This window comes from Cryptomeria japonica, chromosome 9, assembly GCF_030272615.1.
Source record: "Cryptomeria japonica chromosome 9, Sugi_1.0, whole genome shotgun sequence".
In the NCBI taxonomy this organism is placed as follows: domain Eukaryota; kingdom Viridiplantae; phylum Streptophyta; class Pinopsida; order Cupressales; family Cupressaceae; genus Cryptomeria; species Cryptomeria japonica.
This window is the reverse complement of record NC_081413.1, coordinates 247,947,048-247,967,602: the sequence shown is the minus strand read 5'-3', so window position 1 is coordinate 247,967,602 and position 20,555 is coordinate 247,947,048. Positions and strand designations below refer to the sequence as shown.

General features: G+C 37.5%; 1 protein-coding gene across 4 annotated transcripts in view; it reads left to right on the top strand.

Annotated features, from left to right (window-relative positions):
• The first annotated feature begins 11,445 nt into the window (after window positions 1-11,445).
• Window positions 11,446-20,555, top strand: part of LOC131049999 (protein RDM16) — a 31,893-nt gene continuing 22,783 nt past the window's right edge. The window contains exons 1-8 of one of the 4 annotated variants that reach the window (XR_009106830.2): window positions 11,619-12,519; window positions 14,166-14,465; window positions 14,578-15,084; window positions 15,266-15,460; window positions 15,567-15,730; window positions 15,810-17,241; window positions 17,431-17,538; window positions 17,759-17,846. Coding sequence is in view for 1 of the 4 variants with exons in the window: in XM_057984123.2 (XP_057840106.2) it covers window positions 11,857-12,519; window positions 14,166-14,465; window positions 14,578-15,084; window positions 15,266-15,460; window positions 15,567-15,730; window positions 15,810-16,680 (2,700 nt within the window). In the remaining 3 variants the exon portion in view is untranslated. The other 3 variants (XM_057984123.2, XR_009106829.2, XR_009106828.2) reach the window with 3 other exon arrangements.

Genomic DNA, 20,555 nt, shown 5'->3' with positions numbered 1-20,555 from the left:
ACTTAGGAGTTCCCTTTAGAACCCATCTTGTGGGATCGAAGGATCATGTCAAAAGAAGGCAAAGACCACTTAGAATGTTTGCCTTTAACCTTAATCCAACCTTCTTCAACTCTAGCAACCTCATCTTGCCACTCCAACAAATATAACGTTGGAAACCTTGAAACCATGGAGTGACCCACATGCAGCACAACTTTAGTAGGACTAGGGGAACAAATAGCAACAGTGCTAGAGGTGTTCCCTAGTGCCATTGAAGGAACAACATGAAGTGCAAAAGGAGGCAAACCAACCTCAATAGCCACACCAACAGGAGACAAATCTTCCTGAGAGGGGGCCACACTCTGAGGCACGATAGTTATAGAAACCCCACCATCAGAAATCAGAGTCGATTGAGAAGAAGTCACAAAGCAAAGAGGGTCTTGCGCAACCACCTAGGAGAAACTCTGAGGGGGGCCAAATTTCTTAGCAACCATGTAGTGATGGGAAGTAGCATCTTTGCACCATGAAGCCGAAGATTTCTTTTTCTGGATTCCACATTGAGCAGCCACATGTCCTATTTTAAAACATCGTCTACATCTGAAGGGAATACCTTCATAATCCAAGCATTGAATCTAAGAGCCTTTGGAGGATTTGATTGAAATCTCTGTAGGAAACCCCTTAGACACCTCCATGTCAACCAAAATGTGGGCATAAGTGGAGTGAAGAATATACGATGATTCATTATCCACCATCAGAAAACCCCCAAGAGCATTACCAACTTCAACAAGAAGAGAGTCAACCCAAAGGTGAAGAGGGAGATAGGGTAACCGAACCCAAATCATAATAGTCTTGAAAGAATCAAAATAAGGGTTGAAATCAGATTGCCATGGCCTAACCATAAGCATAAATCTGTCCTTCCAACTAAAGAAGTGATCACACAAAATTTTGTTTATATCCTCAACATCTTCAAATTTAGCAATGAAAAAACCTTTTGCCATAGGATAAATGTGCACAGTACCTGCCAAAACAGGTTCCCAATGTTGCAGTGATCCAGTTGTGTAGCTCCGGGAGACTGGGCCAGACGCCTTTGAATCGACAAATCAGAGCATGCTTTGAGAAAATAGAGGAGCTATGATCTATCTCCATCTCAATCTCTTCATCCATCGTTATGGAGATGGGATTTAAAACTGGAACAAGACTAAGCTCAGAAGAAGGCATCTTCTTTGCAGCATTAGCGTCCCCTGAAGCATTTGCCAAGATCATATTGGGACGCTTTCCCCCAACCGTCGCACCTGAGGAAGCCCTAACATCCTTATCCCCCTTAGCAGCAGGAGAGGTCCTGGTGCAGGGGCACTTAGCATTTTTTGTTGAGTTTGTTTCCAGGATGATGGAATCATGTTTTTAGTTTTGTAATAAGGCCAAGAGGCCATTGAGTGTGTGCTCAAATGATTGTAAGGGCCCTAAGAGTCTTTGTTTGGCCAATGTTGGCTTGTGAGCTCTTAAGGGTGCCAAGTTGTTTTGGGGTTAATATAGGTTGGTTGATGTTGTTTTGAGTTTTTTAAGGTCATACGAGTCATTTGAAAGTGACCAAGTTTGGGTTTGAGCAAAGTCGCTCACCTGTGCAATAAATTGCAAAAGTTGCTCACAACAACTTTGCAACATTTTCAAACACCAATGGTTAGTTGGTTGACACAATCAGTTATAAGTGTGTGTAACTACTCCAAGGCCAATATAAGGCTTGGAAAGACCAATGATAAATAGTTGTTGAAGGTGGTTGAATATTTGAAGCAGATAAACAATTTTGGTTTCCCATTTGTGTGTGTTCTTCCGAGTTTTTGTTGTTCTTTGCAAGTTGCACAACTTGTATGGATTGAGAATCCCAAAATAGGATCATGGATTATTAGACTAGAGTCTTATCTTCATTTTGTTTGTGATTTTGAGTCTTTAAGTGTTGTAGTTTGTGAATAATCTTCATTTTGTTGCAGGTGGGTTCAAGAGCTTTAAAAACCAGGGTTTTGAGAGCAAAATGGCTCCAACCTAACGTTCCATGGTGGATACCCACTCTGAAACCTTGTGGAATGTTAGGTTTCAATGTATTTTATGTTTTCTTTTGGGTTTTGAGACAAGGGAAGCCAAATCAGAGATTTGCCACCATACCCTAAGCTTGGCACATTAAGTTGGCAAGCATTAGGAATCATGGATAACATGCCCTAATTGGGTGAATCCGGTGGGTGAAGGTGAATTTTGATTGGTTTGGAATTCCATATGAAATTACAGACATCAAACTATCATCAAATTCATGCAAGCAATCAGACCGGTGAAGAAGTTTTGTTCAATCCCTGTTTTTAAGGCCTAGGAAGGGGCAATTAGGCCTAGTTAACTGGTAAGGATTAGATATGTTTTTGAAAAAACCCACCTCTGGTTTTGAGATATTATATGTAAACCCCAAAAGGGTGTCTAGAATGTAAAAGAGTTCATAGGGTTGTTCAGGAAGTTCAACCGATGAATGCAGAATACCTCGTTGACATGGCTACTGGAATTAGGTCTCCTGTTAAGTCTAAAAGTGTATTTTGTTTATTAAATACCAAACCGGTAAATGTCAAAAACTCCTGAGCAAGGAGTAGGGTTGGGAATCCATCCAAAATCATTGATCCTAATGTGTGTAGTGTGGGGAATGAAGATCCTGTAGTAGAGGGGTTGAACTCTCAGGTTGAGTGTGAAAGGGAGTGGAAAAACAAGGTCTCCTAGCCAAGAAAATGGAACTCACAAAACAACAAGAGCTTATCCTAGCCTAAGGACCTTGGGAGGGTCAGAGAGGGTAAGTCTTGCAAACCCTTGGAGGGTGTGAAGTGTATAATCATTGGATGGTTCTTGGGTAGCTTGGAGGAGATACCTAGACAAGGTAACACAAACCAGTGAGAGACAATTCACTCTACATCGGATTGGTATCAAAGCCAATTGATTGAAAAAAGTGGTGTATGTCAAACCCATAGGTAGAATCAGAAGCCAATAGCATTCCACCAAAGGCAATGAGCCAAGAGGCCATTAGGAAGTTGGTCCAAGACATGCTTAGTGAAGCCTAGGAGCAAGAAACCAAGAAAGGCAAGGGCAAAGTCACTAAATGGGGTGATGAAACTGATGACGAAGATGTAGATGTGATAGGATTCATAACAAAAAATAAGGAGTTGGACAAATATCAACAGATCTTCTTGGATGCCCTAAAGTCACTCAATAAAGACAACATATAAGGTTTGCCTATCTACAATGGAAGCCTAAATGGCGAAGAGTTATTGGATTGGATAGAAGCCTTGAACAATCATTTTGAATACAAGGAAGTTGCAGAAGAAAAGAGGGTCAATTTAGCCAAGTCAAGATTGAAGGGATCAACCCTAGTGTGGTGAAACATGATGTAAGAAGAAAGAAAACAAATCAGGAGGAAGAAGATCATCTCTTGGGAGAGAATGAAAATTAGGATTAAAATTCAATTCCTACCTATAGATTATGAGGTGTAGATTAGAAATGGATGTGAGTACTTATACAAAGGAGTTCAACAAACTTACCCTAAGAGCTAGGAAGCAAGAGGAAGAAGTGGAGAAGGTTGCGAGGTACTTAAATAGCCTTAGACAAAATATTCAAGATGAGATCAACATGATAGCACCCGACACAGACCATAAATGCTTTCAATTAGCTCTGAGAGTAGAAGATAAGATCAAAAGGAAAGGTGAACAAAATCAAAGGGGCAGAGGTGGTAGAGGTTTTCGAGGAAGAGGCACCTTTGGAAGGGGCTATAATCCCAACAAGAACGAAGAAGGCAATCAATTAGAGAATGGTGGTGATAATCCTAACAAAGGAGGACAGTTTAGAGGCAACTCTAGAGGAAGAAATAGCTATAGATGCAGATTTGGCAATTTGGGAAGAGGAACCACAATCTTCATTGGCAAATGCTACCATTGTCATCAAGTGGGGCATACCATGAGCCGGTGTCCTGTAAAGACTTCAATATCTCACATGGGAGACAAGAGAACTCAGTTGGTGCAAGAAGAGGATTGCTAAAGTGTTACCTCACCAATCAGCAAAGCAGGACCAATCTTGGAGGGAGAGAACCTGATGCTAAGAAGGACCTTGTTGAAGATAACACAGTCCAAAGAACCTACAGAAAGGAAGACACTTTTCAGAACCACTTGCAGATCTCATGTTAAGATTTGTAAAGTTATAGTATATTTAGGGTCTACTGAGAATATTATAGCAGTTGAGATGGTAGACAAACTAAAATTGAAAAGGTTGCCACATACCACCCCCTATAAGGTATCTTGGTTGAATAAAGGTCAGCATGTGCTTGTAGATGAGCAAGCTTGGGTAGATTTTGAAATAGGAGATCATGAGGATAGTGTGTTGCGTGGCATATTACCCATGGATGCATGTCACTTGTTGTTGGGATGACCTTGGCAGTATGATGTCAAAGCCACACATGATGGGGAGAAGAATTCCTATGTTATCACCAAGGAAGGTAGAAGGTTTCCGTAGCATCCTAAAATTGTGACACTTGCAATTTTGACTGCATTTGGGTCTTCACGATGGCGGCGCAACACGGAACCTGAATGGAGACCCCGAAACCTGTTTATGACACCAAAAACTGCATTTTTCAAGCACCCTGGCCTGATCCTCCTTGCACCCCGCTGTCCCTGGAGGTGGGACCATGGCGCCCAGCGCCCTGGTCCCCCAGGACCATGGCGCTCAGCGCCCTAGTCCCTGGCCCTATTTTGGGCCTGGTCTCCTATGGGGCTTCGGGTCTTTATGTTTGCAATTTGGAAAATAGTACTTCCTGGTCGGCCCAAGGTCGGAAAAATCAGTCTTTTAACCCTAATTGACAAGTATATAAACTACATTTCCTCTCCCATTTTGAGGAGGAAGGACATATGTGTACAAGACGCGGAAACGATATTCAAGCATTCAAGCATTTCCTTCAAGCAATTGATCATTCTAAGTCTCCATTTAAGGCTAAGTGTTGCATTCAAGACAAGGATTCAACCATTGAAGAGGAGATCACATATCACATACAACATACAACATACAACAACATCTACACCTTCGCATGTAAGAATACAAACATTCTTACAACAAGGTACTAGTACTTGTTTTACATTACAATCATTTACATTTACAACAATTTCTCATTTCTTGGTTAATTCCAAAACCGGGGTTTGACCTAAAGGCAAACCCCTCATCCCTAACCCCCCAATCGTCCTCTCTTTTCTGTGTGTAGGTTGCAGGTACGTGGCTGTAATTGAAGATCTGGAATCCTTGTGCAGAGACGAACAGATCCCCCTTCGTTTCGTGGATTTTTCGGAGGACCGTGTGCACGTCGAGCGCCATCGTCCCGTCAACTTTTGCTCAAATTTGCAGAACAACACCGTCTCGACATTTTACTGCTAATTCCAGGTCCGCAGCTTCATCCCATATCCCTATCTCTGTTTATAAGCGAATCTTTCCTACTTTACATGCATTCCTAGTTCAATCTTTCTATCTACATTCTTTACAAAAGAGGGTATCCTTGATGTCTTGACCCTTGAAACTCATATAGAATCCAATCTTGCATTGCGTGGGATTGGATCTTGTGGGTTTCAACCCCTCTTTTGAATGTAAAGTCCCTCCTAAGTGAAAACCATCAACCCTAGTGACTCTCCCTTCTCTCTCCTTGGAGTTGGGGAGGGGAGAACAACTAGGGTTCGATTTTTCCACTTTACAGTTTGAAATAGATCCTTTCATTGATCAGGGTGAAGAAATACATGTTGGATCAAATGTTATGTTTCTCAGTGGGAAAGAGTTATTGAAATTGTTGAAGCATGAAGGGAACCAGGGATGTGCGTTTATAGTGAAACCCAAAGAAGAGACAAAGACTGAAACCAAACCGGTGATACCTCAATAAGTGCAGACCTTGTTAGACTGGTACAAAGACATAGTTGTCAATGAGATTCAAGATGCCTTACCCCATATGAGATATGTTAACTATTAGATAGACCTCATACCCGGTTCAACTTTGCCAAACAAAGCTTCTTACAAAATGATACCTACTCAAAATGAGAAAATAGCAAAGCAAGTGCAGGAATTGCTAGATAAGGGGTTGATAAAGAAGAATTTAAGTCCATGTGCAGTGCCTACTATTTTGGCACCTAAGATAGATGGTAAGTGGAGGATGTGCACTGATTCAAGGGCCATAAACAAAATCACAATTAGATACCGGTTTCCAATGCTGAGGATTGAGGATCTAATGGACTATCTAGGTGGAGCTTGCTACTTTTCTAAAGTGGATTTGAAATCAGGTTATCATCAAATTAGGATCAGACATGGTGGTGAATGTAAGACAACCTTTTAAACAAATGAGGGGATATATGAATGGTTGGTGATGCCCTTCAAGCTCACAAATGCACCTAGCACCTTCATGAGACTCATGAATGAAGTTCTTGTAGAATTCATTGGTAACTTTATCATTGTTCATCTTGATGACATTCTGATTTTTAGCAGGTCAAAGGAGGAGCATATCAAACATCTGAATCAAGTTTCGAGGAAGCTACATCAAGAAAAGTTGATGATCAACTTGGATAAATGTGAGTTTTTCAAAAATGAATTGGTGTATCTTTAAGGCCTAGGAAGGGGCAATTAGGCCTAGTTAACCGGTAAGGGTTAGATATGTTAGTGACAAAACCCACCTTCGGGTTTGAGATATTGTATTTAAACCCCAAAAGGGTGTGTGGAATGTAAAAGAGTTCATAGGGTTGTTCAGGAAGTTCAACTGATGAATGCAGAATACCTTGCTGACAGGGCAACTGGAATTAGGTCTCCGGTTAGGCCTAAAAGTGCATTTTGTTTGTAAAATATCAAGCCGGTAAGTGTCAAAAGCTCCTAAAAAAGGAATAGGGTTGGGAATCCATCCAAAATAATCCATCCTAATGTGTGTAGTGTGGGGAATGAAGATCCTATGGTAGAGGGGTCGAACTCTCAGGTTGAGTGTGAAAGGGAGTGGAAAAACAAGGTCTCCTGGCCGAGAAAATGGAACTCACAAAACAATAAGAGCTTATCCTAGGCTAAGGACCTTGGGAAGGTTAGAGAGGGTAAGTCTTGCAGACCCTTAGAGAGTGTGAGGTGTAGAATCATTGGATGGTTCTTGGGTAGCTTGGAGGAGATACCTAGACAAGGTAACACAAATCGGTGAGAGACAATCCACTCTACATCAGGTTTGAGCATGAGATCCACTAAGCACATTCCCATTGGCCATCGAAGAAGGCGACGAGTGAGCGTCCACAGTCGCAACAACATCGACAGGGATCTTATTCCCTTTGGCTGTCCAAGAAGGCGACGAGCAAGCGTCCACGACTGCAACAACATCGGTAGGGATCTTAATCCCTTTGCCCGTCGAAGAGGGCAATGAACGATTGTCATCCATAGCCACATCAGATTCGACAGGTACAACCGAGGAATTACAAACACACGACATTGTTGCAACACATATATTGTTATGTAGTAGTCAATTCATGTTTTAAAGTTTGTTATATTTTAGTTGGTTGATGTCTTTTGACAAGATATATAAACAACAGGCATGCAAGGACACCAATTGTTTATATATCTTATAAATAGAACTTGGGGATTAAATAGAACTTGGGGATTAAAAGACAACAATTTATTCTAGATCCTAAATCTAAATGTGTAATGTTAATTTTAAGCTCAATTTCAGTGTGTGGAAAACACACCAGGCAAGATGATCTAAAACAAGAAATTATTCTATGATAGATAACGAATGCGATGATCACTTTGAAAATGTAAATGAGAGGGTTGAGAACAAGTGTATCTAGATTAAACACTTTCTAATTATATTTGAAAACCCTTAATCGAATATGATGAGCTCTCGACTAACTTTTATCAACTTCAACTCAAGTGTGTGAAAATAGTCCTAGAATAAATTGTTGTCTTTTAATCCCCAAGGACAACAATATGCTTGCTTTAAATTTTGTAATTTGATTTGATGCAAAAAAACATGAAAGATGAAGACATTTTCCCTATGTATCAATTTGGATTTTCAACCCTTATTAGTTTCAAGTAGGGAAGGCAGTCTAAACATACTAGCACATAAGACATAAATAATCCTAATCAAGTGGAATTATTAGTCCTTGTATGCACAAGAAAAGATGTCCAAAAAGGTTCAATTAGGCTTCACAAGATCAACTAGGGGTATTCTCTATATACCACAAGGGTACATCGAGGCCTAAATCCATAGACGAAAGAGAATAATGCCAAAAAACTGAGAGGAGAGGGTAACCCACTCTCCACCTTCACTTCTTTAAGGTATTTAAAGTTCATGGAGGCTTATCTTAGATCAATAAGATTTCACTTCCAAGAGGTGTGTCTTTTGATTCACCCTCACTCATTATACTCCACTCAAGTACGAGAGTTGAGGTCATCCCCCGGAGTGATCCACTTCCCTAGGTAAGCCCCCTAAAAATTAAAAAAACAAGATGACTTATTTTTTATCATTCAAGTTCACCTCTAAGATGAGAGAAGAAAGCACACATAAATAGAACTTGGGGATTAAAAGACAACAATTTATTCTAGATCCCAAATCTAAATGTGTAATGTTAATTTTAAGCTCAATTTCAGTGTGTGGAAAACACACCAAGCAAGATGATCTAAAACAAGAAATTATTCTATGATAGATAACGAATGCTATGATCACTTTGAAAATGTAAATGAGAGGGTTGAGAACAAGTGTATCTAGATTAAACACTTTCTAAATGTATTTGAAAACCCTTAATCGAATATGATGAGCTCTCGACTAACTTTTATCAACTTCAACTCAAATGTGTGAAAATATACCAAACATGTTAGTTTAAAGAAAATAAATGTATTTCACAAATTGATTCCTTATGACAATAGAAAAAAATAAAGAACTCTTTCAAGGATCATAAAGTAATGTTATGGTGCAATAAAATATACGTAAAGAAAGTATAAGCTCATCACAAGATTATAATTTCAATTTTTTCTTTTGACCTAGTCAAATAAGATCCGATTTTTTTTTATAATATTTTTGACAAAAAAAAAAGCAGAAAATATACACCAATTGAATTTATGAGAGATTTCCAAAAATGTAAATTTTTTAGAGATTTTTCTTAATTTGTGTCCTAGAAAGCAAATTTATGAAAAAAACCCAATTTTCAAATATTTGATGTCAAAATAAAAAATATAGAAACAAACCCCCTTTAGAATTCTAAAACCTTTTGACGACTACAAAAATTTCTAAAAGATTCATTGATTTGCAACTAGAAATTAACATTTATGAAAAACATAAAACCACCATAACTTAGTAAAACATGATTATCTAAACTTGATTTTTGAAATGTGGACTTTTAAGATGATCCTTAACATTTTGTAAAAAATTCACAACCGTTTGAGAGTTATGATAGAATCTTGGAAAACCCTAGGGTTTTGTCTTCAACTTTACTTGCACAAGGTTAATCTTTAATTTTTTGAACAAAACATTGGGATAAGGTTAGCAAAACCTCCAAAAATATAGATCTATTAGGGATGTGGGTCCCATTGGGCATGCCAAAATGTGAATGATGAAAATGCGAATCAAAATAATGGAAACATTGCAATGCAAGATCCAAATTCACATTCACAAAATCACTCAATAAAGCCTTAGTTCTATACATAAATCAAATGATAAAATAATAATACCATAGAAAAGACTTAGATTGATCCATTGTTTCTTAATAAATAATTGATGCTTGATGTATATTTGCTCTCAAATTTTGTAGCATAACTTTGGTATCATCACGACAAAATGAAGGCTTGATGCTTGATAATGGATACTTGATAGATGCTTGCTTAAAATGATAGTAATGCTCTTGATCTCACACATTGCCAGCTCCAGTGAGAAATGAATGAGTGCAGGTCTTATTTATATGCATCACATAACATTTGATTAATAACATTCATATCATTAGTTTAACTTCATTCAACTTAACCCTCAAATCCTTGCTAACAAGACAAGGTAACAATAAAACAAAATAAGAAAGCGAACAACAAGCAAATATAAAAATTCATAAGTAAGTAATCAACAAACTACAAATCAAATAAATTTAACACTCTAAAACAAACAAGATCCACCTCTTCTCTCTCCCACGTTTAGACTCGTATGTCTTGTGGTTAGAGAGGATTGGGTAAATTTCATCTTAAACGAGCTAAGAACAACTCAGTTAAACCTAGAATTAATTGACTAAGATCAAATGTAGGTGCAAGCTCTTATCTTAAAACAAAAATAAGAAAAGAACAATATACAACAAATAGGAGAGTTATCTCTCCTCCAAGTCTCAATTAAAACAAAAAATCATTGGTTAGACACTTTCCTTATCAATACTCAATAGGAGTTCAACATAATTTATGGAAATAATGTATCAAATCATACTAGGGTTACCATAACAACACCTCTTTAGATGTTAGGTAAAGCTCATCCCCACATTGCAACCACCAAACCATGAATCAACATCATCATTCATCATGGATAACTCTTTCCTCATGAAGAAAGCAATCAAGTCAACACAACTCCCCACATATAAAAAATTGTTGCTAGGATACTCCTTCCTCGTGAAGATGGTAGTCCTCTAGATACTTCCTCGTGCCAATTGGTTTTCTCCAATGAACAAGAGTGATTTGTCTACAAGCATGCCACATGTGAGCAACACATGTGTCACACCACTTGTAACTCATACATAGTAGTGGTGAGTGGATTTAGAATATCATAATATTTGTTAGATAGATTTGCATTGATGCATTGGCAATAGTATCATAAGAACTATAGAACATTCCTTTCATTGCCAAGCAATATTAATGGTAATTAGTCCAATTAAAATAAAGGCGATAACAACCCTAACAAAGAAACACATTTCCTTTTTTAATACTACCCATATCTAAATGTAGAGAACTCACATACTCTAATAGTTTTCTTGAAATTAAGTCTATCATTCATAAATTTTTTACACTTCCAATAGCTTAGAATACTTGCTTCATAACAACCATAACAATTACACTAATTCGATACACACCACTTCACATCTCTTTGTGAGTGAGATCATCATTGTTTGAAGAAGATCATAATTGTCATGAAATTTATCGATTGCTTTCAAAAGAGAAGACTATAGATTAGAGAAATCACTAATCAAAAAATTCTTTTGATATCTCTTGACATTTTATACATATTTTTTTTCAAAATATAAATATACTAATACTAATTCAAAATACACTTCACATCTCTCTAAGAATCATGGAAAACACTCACCTACCTTAATCACAAACCTATAGAACATACATAGAGATATTGAAAGGCCCCTCCATAAGTAAAATTAACACAATAGAAGCGAAGTCCGTTCTACCTATTTCATGACATTAATTTCAAAGAAATAGAATTTAAGAATGTCATTATTAATCATTTCTTAAAATAGATGAGCACTGTTGTTTTGAGCATCATTTTTGACAATGTTTAAGATCGTCGATTGTCCCTATAACTCTACTTGAGCTCACTCTCTTTCACACAGGGAACTCCTATCGACACGATAAAAGGTAAAATTCTGAAAGCTTCATGAACTTCGCCTATTTTGTTAATTTCATTTTAAAAAAATCCGTATAAAATTCTCTATCAGTACCGATTCCTTTTGTAAATTCCTAGTTTTTATGGCTAAAAGCAAACGAATTTCGGTTGAAGAGAAACCCTGAACTAAGAAATCGAGAGCCATTCGTCTTCATTTTCTTGTCTCCGTTTCCTTTGCGACTGAGCGTTTGTCTATTTGTTTGGCATTGAACATCGAAATTAGGAGTTTTGTGGGTGAACTGAGAATGAACGATCTAAGCAGAAGCAGAGGCAGAGATAGAGAAAGAGACAAAGGTGGGGATGAGAGACAGCACATGGATCACGATAGGGTGAAGAGGCATTCCCATGACGATGAGGACGACAACAGGCACAGATATTCTTCTTCAAGGGATGACAGACGGCACAGAGATAGGAAGGATCATAAAGAGAGTAGGAAGATCAAGGACAGGGCAGACGATAGCTACGCCCAAGGCAGAAAGATCGAAGACGGTTACAGAGAGGGGGAGAGATCCTCATCTCACCAAGGGAAAGAGAAGGACAGGGATCTTCGATCTCACAGGGACAGTGCAGAAAGGGCCAAACGCTCTTATGAGGGCAGAGACGGCGGAGAAAGAGACCGCGACAGCCGCCCTCACAAGCGGCGAGAAAGAGAAGATGGGGATGACAGGAAAGAGAAGCGCCACAGAGTGGCAGCAGCAGAGGATGATGGTGATGATGCCAAGGCCAGAGATAGAGGGGAGAAGAGGAAATTCCAAGAGAATGATTCCAAAACCAAGGATGATAATGACGAATACCGAAAGGAGAAAAAACATGCGAGTGGGCGAGAAGGAAGAGGAGAAGAACATTATGGCGATTCAAAACAGAACATCGTTGGGCCAGACAATGGCAGTGCTTCCACCTCTTTCAATGTAAGTTTCTTCTATCATATAAGGTCGCCAAATACGTTGCTATGAAGCCTTGATTCTAGGGTTCACTAGCTTTAATGTATTCTTGTTCATCTTCTAAAAGTAAGTGTGAATATCGAAAACTTTATTCTCTAAAATTTTATGGTTTCTATATCCCCACTTAGAATCCAACAATTTTCAAGAAGGTCAGAAGTCTAACCTAAGTCCAATAGGCTTCACTTCAAAAGTACACCACTTTTAGCTTGCTGAATGAAATTTTCTCTGAAATTTAAGTGTATTTTACTACTTTTTTTCATGAGTTTGGTTCAGCTGGATGTAGGTTTGTTATATTACAGTTCTTTTATATCTGGATATGATAGAGTCTTGTTAGACAAACTGCATATGCAATATATTCCTTTGTATCATGAGCTACGTTGGTTCAGCTGGATGTAACTCTTGATGATTTATAGCAGCTCTTGTCTATCTGGTTAACGTTGTATTAGTGTTTCCTTCCTTCCTGTGCAGTCCCATTCGACTCCTATTTATTTTCTTTGTATTTATTCCTGCTTTGATCAACAAAAAAAAATCCTTTTCTCTGAAATGCACTTGTATCTTAAATTCTCCAAAGTTCCCAATTTATGCTTCTCGATGCCTATCTAGTGCTGCAAGGATACTTCATATCATTTTCTTTTCTCTATTGAACATTTCCTATGGCCAAACAAGCACTATAATTATACAATCATCGGCGGACTACATCGAATAGAAGACAACCAAGACTTCTAACAATAATTATAGTCTTGCTTGTACTTTAATTCCATACAAGTTAAGAAACTAGATTTAGCTGATTGAAATCAACATCCGTATACTGATCTATTCCTATAACCTCCAACATTATTAACAGCTTCCTGTTCAATCAATAGGATGATATTCAAAATTTGCTTGTATGGTAAGAAAAAAGCAATAGAGAATTTTTGAGTCCAGTTGGCTGTATAAATAGTCCCATATAGATAATTAAAAGGAGATTATACCACAAATAGTGCTAACATGATTGTCAAATGCAGTGCAAGTTTGTCAACATCAATGTACTATTTCCAGCTCACTGACTAGGGCAATTTTCAAAAGCAACATGTCATTAATGGCTTTGAGTTTAATTACAATTATAAACTTCCTGGATCAATCCAGGTTCACCAAACAAGGCGCTTCAGATATTTAGGCCTTTTGTTTTAAAGGCCATCTCCTATTCAGCTTAAAGACACTCAATGGGTTTCTCTCGTTTGCAGTTTGTGGTTATAATAAGATTGCTGGCGCCCATAAAATGCATAGGGTCTTTTTGAGTAGTGTAGGTGATGATTGTTTTTGAGTCAATGATAAGCTTAGTTTGTTGTACCTGGTTGCATTGATATAACTTCAGATTTGTTTCTTTTTTTATTGAGTTACAATGTACACAAAGAACTGCCCATTTATTTGTTGTTAATTCTCATAGAGAAAACTACAATGCTTCTTATTTTCATTATCACTCGTATGATGGTTGTAATGTTGATGCCCCAGTATATATTTACTAGGCATAGACACAGTTACCTTGAATAGGGTCACACTTATTGATAATTGGCTGAAAGTGAACATGCGAATTTGGAAGAATTGAACTCTGGTAAAACTTGTTTTCTTGATAGGGTGTTCAACAAGGTGTAACTGTTCTGGCATCAAAGGAATCATCAAGGGATTTGCCAAAGCCCATAGCCATTTCGGAATTTTCTACAGACACAAAGGTATCTACAGTTTTTACCACCAATGTAGTTGAAAATAAGGCAGATAATATTGCCAGATCTCATGAGGTTATTGGGAACACCAGCACAGATGGGACTGCAGCAACTAGCAAAGGTGGAAATTTGTCTCTTGATGCTTTAGCCAAGGCAAAGAAGGCACTGCAAATACAGAAGGAGCTTTCAGAAAAGTTGAAGAAATTGCCTCAGGTGAGTTGTTGTTTAAGTATTTATGGCATGCATTAAAATTTCAATTTCTTTGTTAGGTAAAAGTTTAGATCATTGAACTGTAAACTTACCATTGGTAATCTGTTTAATGTAGTTGAATAAGTCTACTGGTACAAGTTCTGTTGCATCGTCATCTGCAGCACTTGCTCTTGCAGGAGAGTCAGCATCTCTGAAGGCACTGGCTCAGGCACCAACATCCAGTTCTGTGCCTTCAGCCATGACAACTTTGGCTACAGTTCAGTCTAAAGTATCTGCATCAGTAGCTAGTATGTCAGCTATTCCAGCATCTGCAGGAAATATTAACTTTGCACCTGGAATGACTGGAGTGGCAGGTCTTATGCCAGGTCATGCAAATATTCCAAATTATGAAGCAGTAAAAAGAGCACAAGAACTTGCAGCAAGAATGGGGTTTCACCAGGATCCGGAATCGATGCCATTTTTGAACATGTTTCCTGGTCAAATGTCTGATGAATTTGGTACTGCTGGCCAGCAAAAACCTGCAAAGGCTCCTGTGCTTCGTCTTGATGCACAGGGTCGTGAAATAGATGAGCATGGCAATGTCATTGACAAACCAAAAATAACAAACTTAAGCACACTAAAGGTTAGAATACAAAATATGTATGCAATAAAAAGACTCAAGCAATTCAACATCTTTTATTTTATGTAGCTTATGTGTGCAATAGAAAGACTCAACCGATTCAACATCTTTTATTTAATGTGGCTACTATGACGTTTGACTGATTCCAAGTCTTGTGTTGTTTCAATAATGTTTCATTCTTTAGGTTAATATTAACAAACAGAAAAAGGAAGCATTTCAAATCCTAAGGCCAGAACTGGATGAAATTCCAGCGACAAATCCACATTTCGACGCAAGAATGGGTATTGATAAAACAAAGCTTGTTAGGCCTAAGAGGATGACATTTCAATTTGTTGAGGAGGGAAAATGGTCTAAACAGGCAGAAATACTGAAATTTAAGGTGATATGCTTTTTGAGATTTTTTCCCACATTTTAATATGAAGATGCACATGATTTTGGAAATTACCATTATTTACTTGTATATTTCCGTTGGATACTGTGTGTAGAGTCAATTTGGAGAAGCTCAAGCTAAGGAGCTGAAGATTAAACAAGCCCAGCTTGCGAAGGCAAAGGCTGAGCTAGATATCAATCCAAATCTGATCGAAGTGTCTGAAAGATTTCCTACAAAGGAAGAAAAACCAAAGGATCCGATACCTGATGTGGAGTGGTGGTGAGTATTTCTTATATCTGCATTCGGTGGACTATATAATTTGTAACAATGTTGAATTTGTCTTTTCTTGTGCATCTAGGGACACAGTTTTGTTACCTTCCAGCAGCTACACTGATGTCACTGAAGGTGAACTCAAAGTGAAGATGGAAAAGCTTACCATATATGTAGAGCATCCTCAGCCAATTGAGCCTCCTGCAGAACCGCCTCCACCACCCCCTCAACCTCTAAAGCTGACAAAGAGGGAGCAGAAGAAATTACGTACACAGCGGCGACTTGCAAAGGAAAAGGATAGGCAGGAGATGATAAGACAGGGTCTGATAGAGCCTCCAAAGCCAAAAGTAAAGATGAGCAATCTTATGAAGGTCCTTGGAGCCGAAGCAACCCAAGATCCGACAAAACTTGAAATGGAAATTCGCAGTGCTGCTGCTGAACGTGAGCAGGCGCATGTGGACAGAAATATTGCTCGCAAGCTCACCCCAGCTGAACGTTGTGAGAAGAAAGAAAGAAAGCTCTTTGATGATCCAAATACCTTGGAAACAATTGTTTCTGTCTACAAGATTACTGACTTGTCGCACCCTCAGACACGCTTCAAAGTGGATGTCAATGCTCAGGAGAATAGATTATCTGGTTGTGCAGTTATCTCAGATAACATGAGTGTTGTAGTTGTTGAAGGGGGTAGCAAGTCCATTAAAAGATATGGGAAACTGATGCTTCACCGCATCAACTGGGCTGCTGCTGTTGTGAAGGAAGAAGATGAAGATGAAGATGATGGTCGTCCTGTCAATAAATGTCAACTAGTTTGGCAGGGTAGTGTGGCCAAACAAAGTTTTAATAGATTTGTGATTCAGCAGTGCAGAACTGAAGCAGCAGCTCGTAAATTTTTTGCTGATTCTGGCGTGGTACACTATTGGGACCTTGCAGTTAATTTTTCTGAAGATCAAATTTCTTAGAGAATAGGACCATATTGAAGACTCAAAGCCACCCTAGAAACTGTACTAGTTGAACATGTTTTCAAGGGATCCTTAGGGAATTTGTCCTACCAACACATTTGTGGCATCATGTTGGTAACTGTTAAGTAATTGGAAAAATAGCTTGTTGCACCTTATCTTCTTTTTAGAATGGGCCTTTACTCCCATATTTCGAACTTTATGCCAAGCTAAAGTATTCATCTGCCCTTGACACCAAATTATTTGATGAACTCAAGATCCATCTAATGCCTTTGGATGGCTAGGGCATTATCAATTGTTATGGCATTTTGTGGGATTCTCAGCAACTTAATAGATTGTAGGCATGCCGATGAGAATTTGCTAAGTGGACTTTTCCTCTCAGAGGATCACTTGAGGAACAACAATTAGTACCTTATTTTTGCTTTTACTATATCCAAAATGAGAAAAAGAAACACCTCTTATTATTTTATTGATGAAGAGCCGATTCATGATCAATTTGACAAGGTCAAGCTTCTCTATACCTTTTTCCCAATGACGTTACATGGGATAGCACTCAAGAAAAAGGTACAATATAATTTGAACTGTAAGCTTGAGCTGGGTAGGCATACTTGAATTTTGTCCAGAATAATATATATATTAGCTACCCGAAATCTGCCAGTCTATATTTTTTTGTGGCATATAGGAATACGATACTATTTCCTCCCAACGAGTTATTTCTGTTCAATCTGATTATGGTATATTCAATTTTTGCAGGCTGTGTTGAACTTGCATTATCGTAAATATCACATCCACGAGTGCAATAAAATGTGTCCTCATTTGGCAAATGGATTCAACTTGTTTAGTTATTGCTTGCATGAAAAGGTGATTTTAAATCATTACTAAATATCGCTAAGCTTGTTCTTATGTCAAAGTCGGTGTTTCCTATTCACAGCAGAAATTGAAAGAGCTAGATACATATTTTTGGTCGTAAGAATCAAAGAACCATTTGCTTTATTTTTATTTGCAATGAAAATATAATATCTTGCCTTTATTTTTTGGTGGTATTTAATACAACCTAAATCTTGAGGTTTTAATATGTCAGTTAGATTGGCTTAAGAGATTCATTGATGGGGTTGCCACTTGTTTTCTGCTAAAACCTAAATGTATTAAGGTATTTCACATCTCAATTACTTCAGGCTGATTGCTTTGAATTTTATGTCAGGGTTATCTTAACTTCTGCTTTCTTCCTCCTCTATATGCAATTATGATGATAGTGAAATTGAGAACCACTGAATTAGTATGACTCAGCCTTTTTCAGTGCAATTTATATTCCAGGGAATGTGTTTAATGTAGGTGAAACTGATCATAACCTGTACAATTTTATTTAGTAGGATTAGAAGCCCTTGTATATCTTAAATGTATGGGTGCAATATTTTACTTGTCGAGCAACTTTCAGGTTTCTGTGCAATTTCTATAGTAAGTCTAAGTGGCAGGCAAGTTTCTTGGAAAAAGTGTTCAGTAAGCTCTCAAATATATTTGATGAAAAATTGACAAGGTTAAAGAACTTTTACTTCCAATTTTAGAAAATGGAATTTATGCATCCGGGATAAAAGTTTTAAGTCTATGTTTTTTATGTCATAGTGTATCAATCTAATGGTTTTAACATTCATTATATAGGAGGTAATAGAAATGAAGGGTTAACAAACTCAAAGAGAGACATAAAAGGAGTGGTTGGTTTTCTCCATAGTAGATGTAAATGAAAGTTCAAAATCAAACACTTTTAAATTCATGAGGTTGTTTCTTATCTTTCTGATTTATTTGGGTGGGAAACAATATCTGAGCTCACTGGACCATTATCACAGCTTTTTTTGTCAAGGGAGCCCCTTCTGAAGATACAGCTGTGGATTATTAAAACAACTGTAGAAAAATGATTTTAGGACTTATTTTTAATCTCCTTTGTCATTTTTTAATCTGAAGGAAAAGAAGCAGCACTAAACTTCATTGTCACCAATTGTCCAGATTTGGCACTTGGCCTAGACTGCAGAAAGAGCTAAGATAATCACTCTAACCCAGATTCCAATAGCTGAGCAATATAGTTGAGACCCAGATTCTACACATAGATTTTAACTTTCTAATGTCATAATTTATGGTTGTTATTGTTAAAAATAACAATATTACTAATCAATTTTCAAGTACTTTATTGTAGAGTCAGTAATTAATTCATGAAATCAATAAAGATTTTGAGATATATAAGACTACTTCCATATAAAACATGTATTTGGTTTAGCTGCTCTTATAACACGATCATTCAGCATACCGACTCATATATAAGTATGTTTGAATTTAATTCTTTTTTGGCTGGATTAAAAAAAAATCATATTAATGTATTAAAGATGATGCAACAGACTGACATGAAGGCTAGAGATGATCCATAAAAAGGATTGTTTATATTGCATGACAACAAGATGCAACTCAAGAAAACACTTTCAGTGAAGGAAGAAGAGATTAAAAACAGAGTCAAATATTTGGATTTTGGAGAAATTTTAGGATGATATGGGGCATCTCAAAGTAGGCTTGGGCAGATGAGAAAACTGAGAAAAAGCTGTGTTTCTTATTTAAGTTTTTGGATGAACCTGTGGGCTTCCAGCAAGGTAGAGTTTCATACAGTGCCAAGTGGCAGTTTTGCATTCACTAGGGTGGTTTTGTCCAAAAAAGATGGTTTTGTAATTGCAACCTGCTGACAACTGGTGGTTTTGCTACACAACAGAAAATGGCATGTTGCATTCCAATTTCCTTAACTGTTCAACTTCCTTTGGATTCTGAGCTTCTGTGCTTGATTGTAAGCACGAAATAAACAATTGTAAATGCAGATTGTATAATAAAAGTGCACGTAATAAGGATTAGAGGTGAATTGAAAGGGTTCATAGTTCCAAAATGAGCTGTGTTTATGCAAGATCATTAAGAGGGTGGATGTTAAAGGAGTTTGGTAGTGATCTTACAGATTGAATTGAGTTAGATTTCAGGCTAGTTGTGTGCTCAAGAGGGATACAATTTGTATTGCATTGGATATAGTGATTAACTGAGTAATTGGCTCACATTTTATTGGAGTCTTCTCTTGAAGTTTGGATTCCCCAGGGTAAATCTCCATTGTCTTCAATTGTGTGGTTGGTTGCTTTAATTTCCTTGCATTTCTGAGCTTACTCTAACTTCCTTGCATTTTTTATATCAATTTATTGCATAGAGGATTCTGGTTTTCATTTCTTTCATTAACTATGTACGTTGGAGACTATTGTATGGTTTAACCATCTTAGTTTATGTATCAAGTTGTATTAGACCAAGTCCTTTTCTTGTGGAAGTTGTTGTGAGTGATTTTGCAGGTTCATGCACACTGTAGAGCAAGTGGGAAGGAGTTGTTGCCTTGAAAAGTTACATTGAGTCCTCTAGTTGTAAAAGAGAACTGAGAAGCATGGAAGACAAAGCAAAGTTACTAAGGCTAGAAGTTGACGTTGCAAATATTATGGAGGCATTGAGAGGGTTCATGTAGTGCTTACATAGAAGATATGCTATTTAGAAGGTGTCAAGAGCAAGGGGAAATCCCATTTCAATGAAGAAGAGAGTTCAATTCAAGGTTGAGGTGAAGATTGAGATTTTGTCATTCAAAGGAGATATAGATGTAGATAAGCTTGACCATTGGCTCGAACTTGGCTTAATTGGAGGTATATTTTATCGTGTATTCTTTTACTTTGGAATAAAATATATTCTTTGCTAAATTGAGATTAGCAAAGCATGTTTTAATTTAGTTTGAGAATCTCTTGTATTCTATGGCCTTAAGATAACAAGCTCCATATAGTTCGTTGGGATCAATTTAGAACTTCGATTATGAAGCAATTTCACCCAAT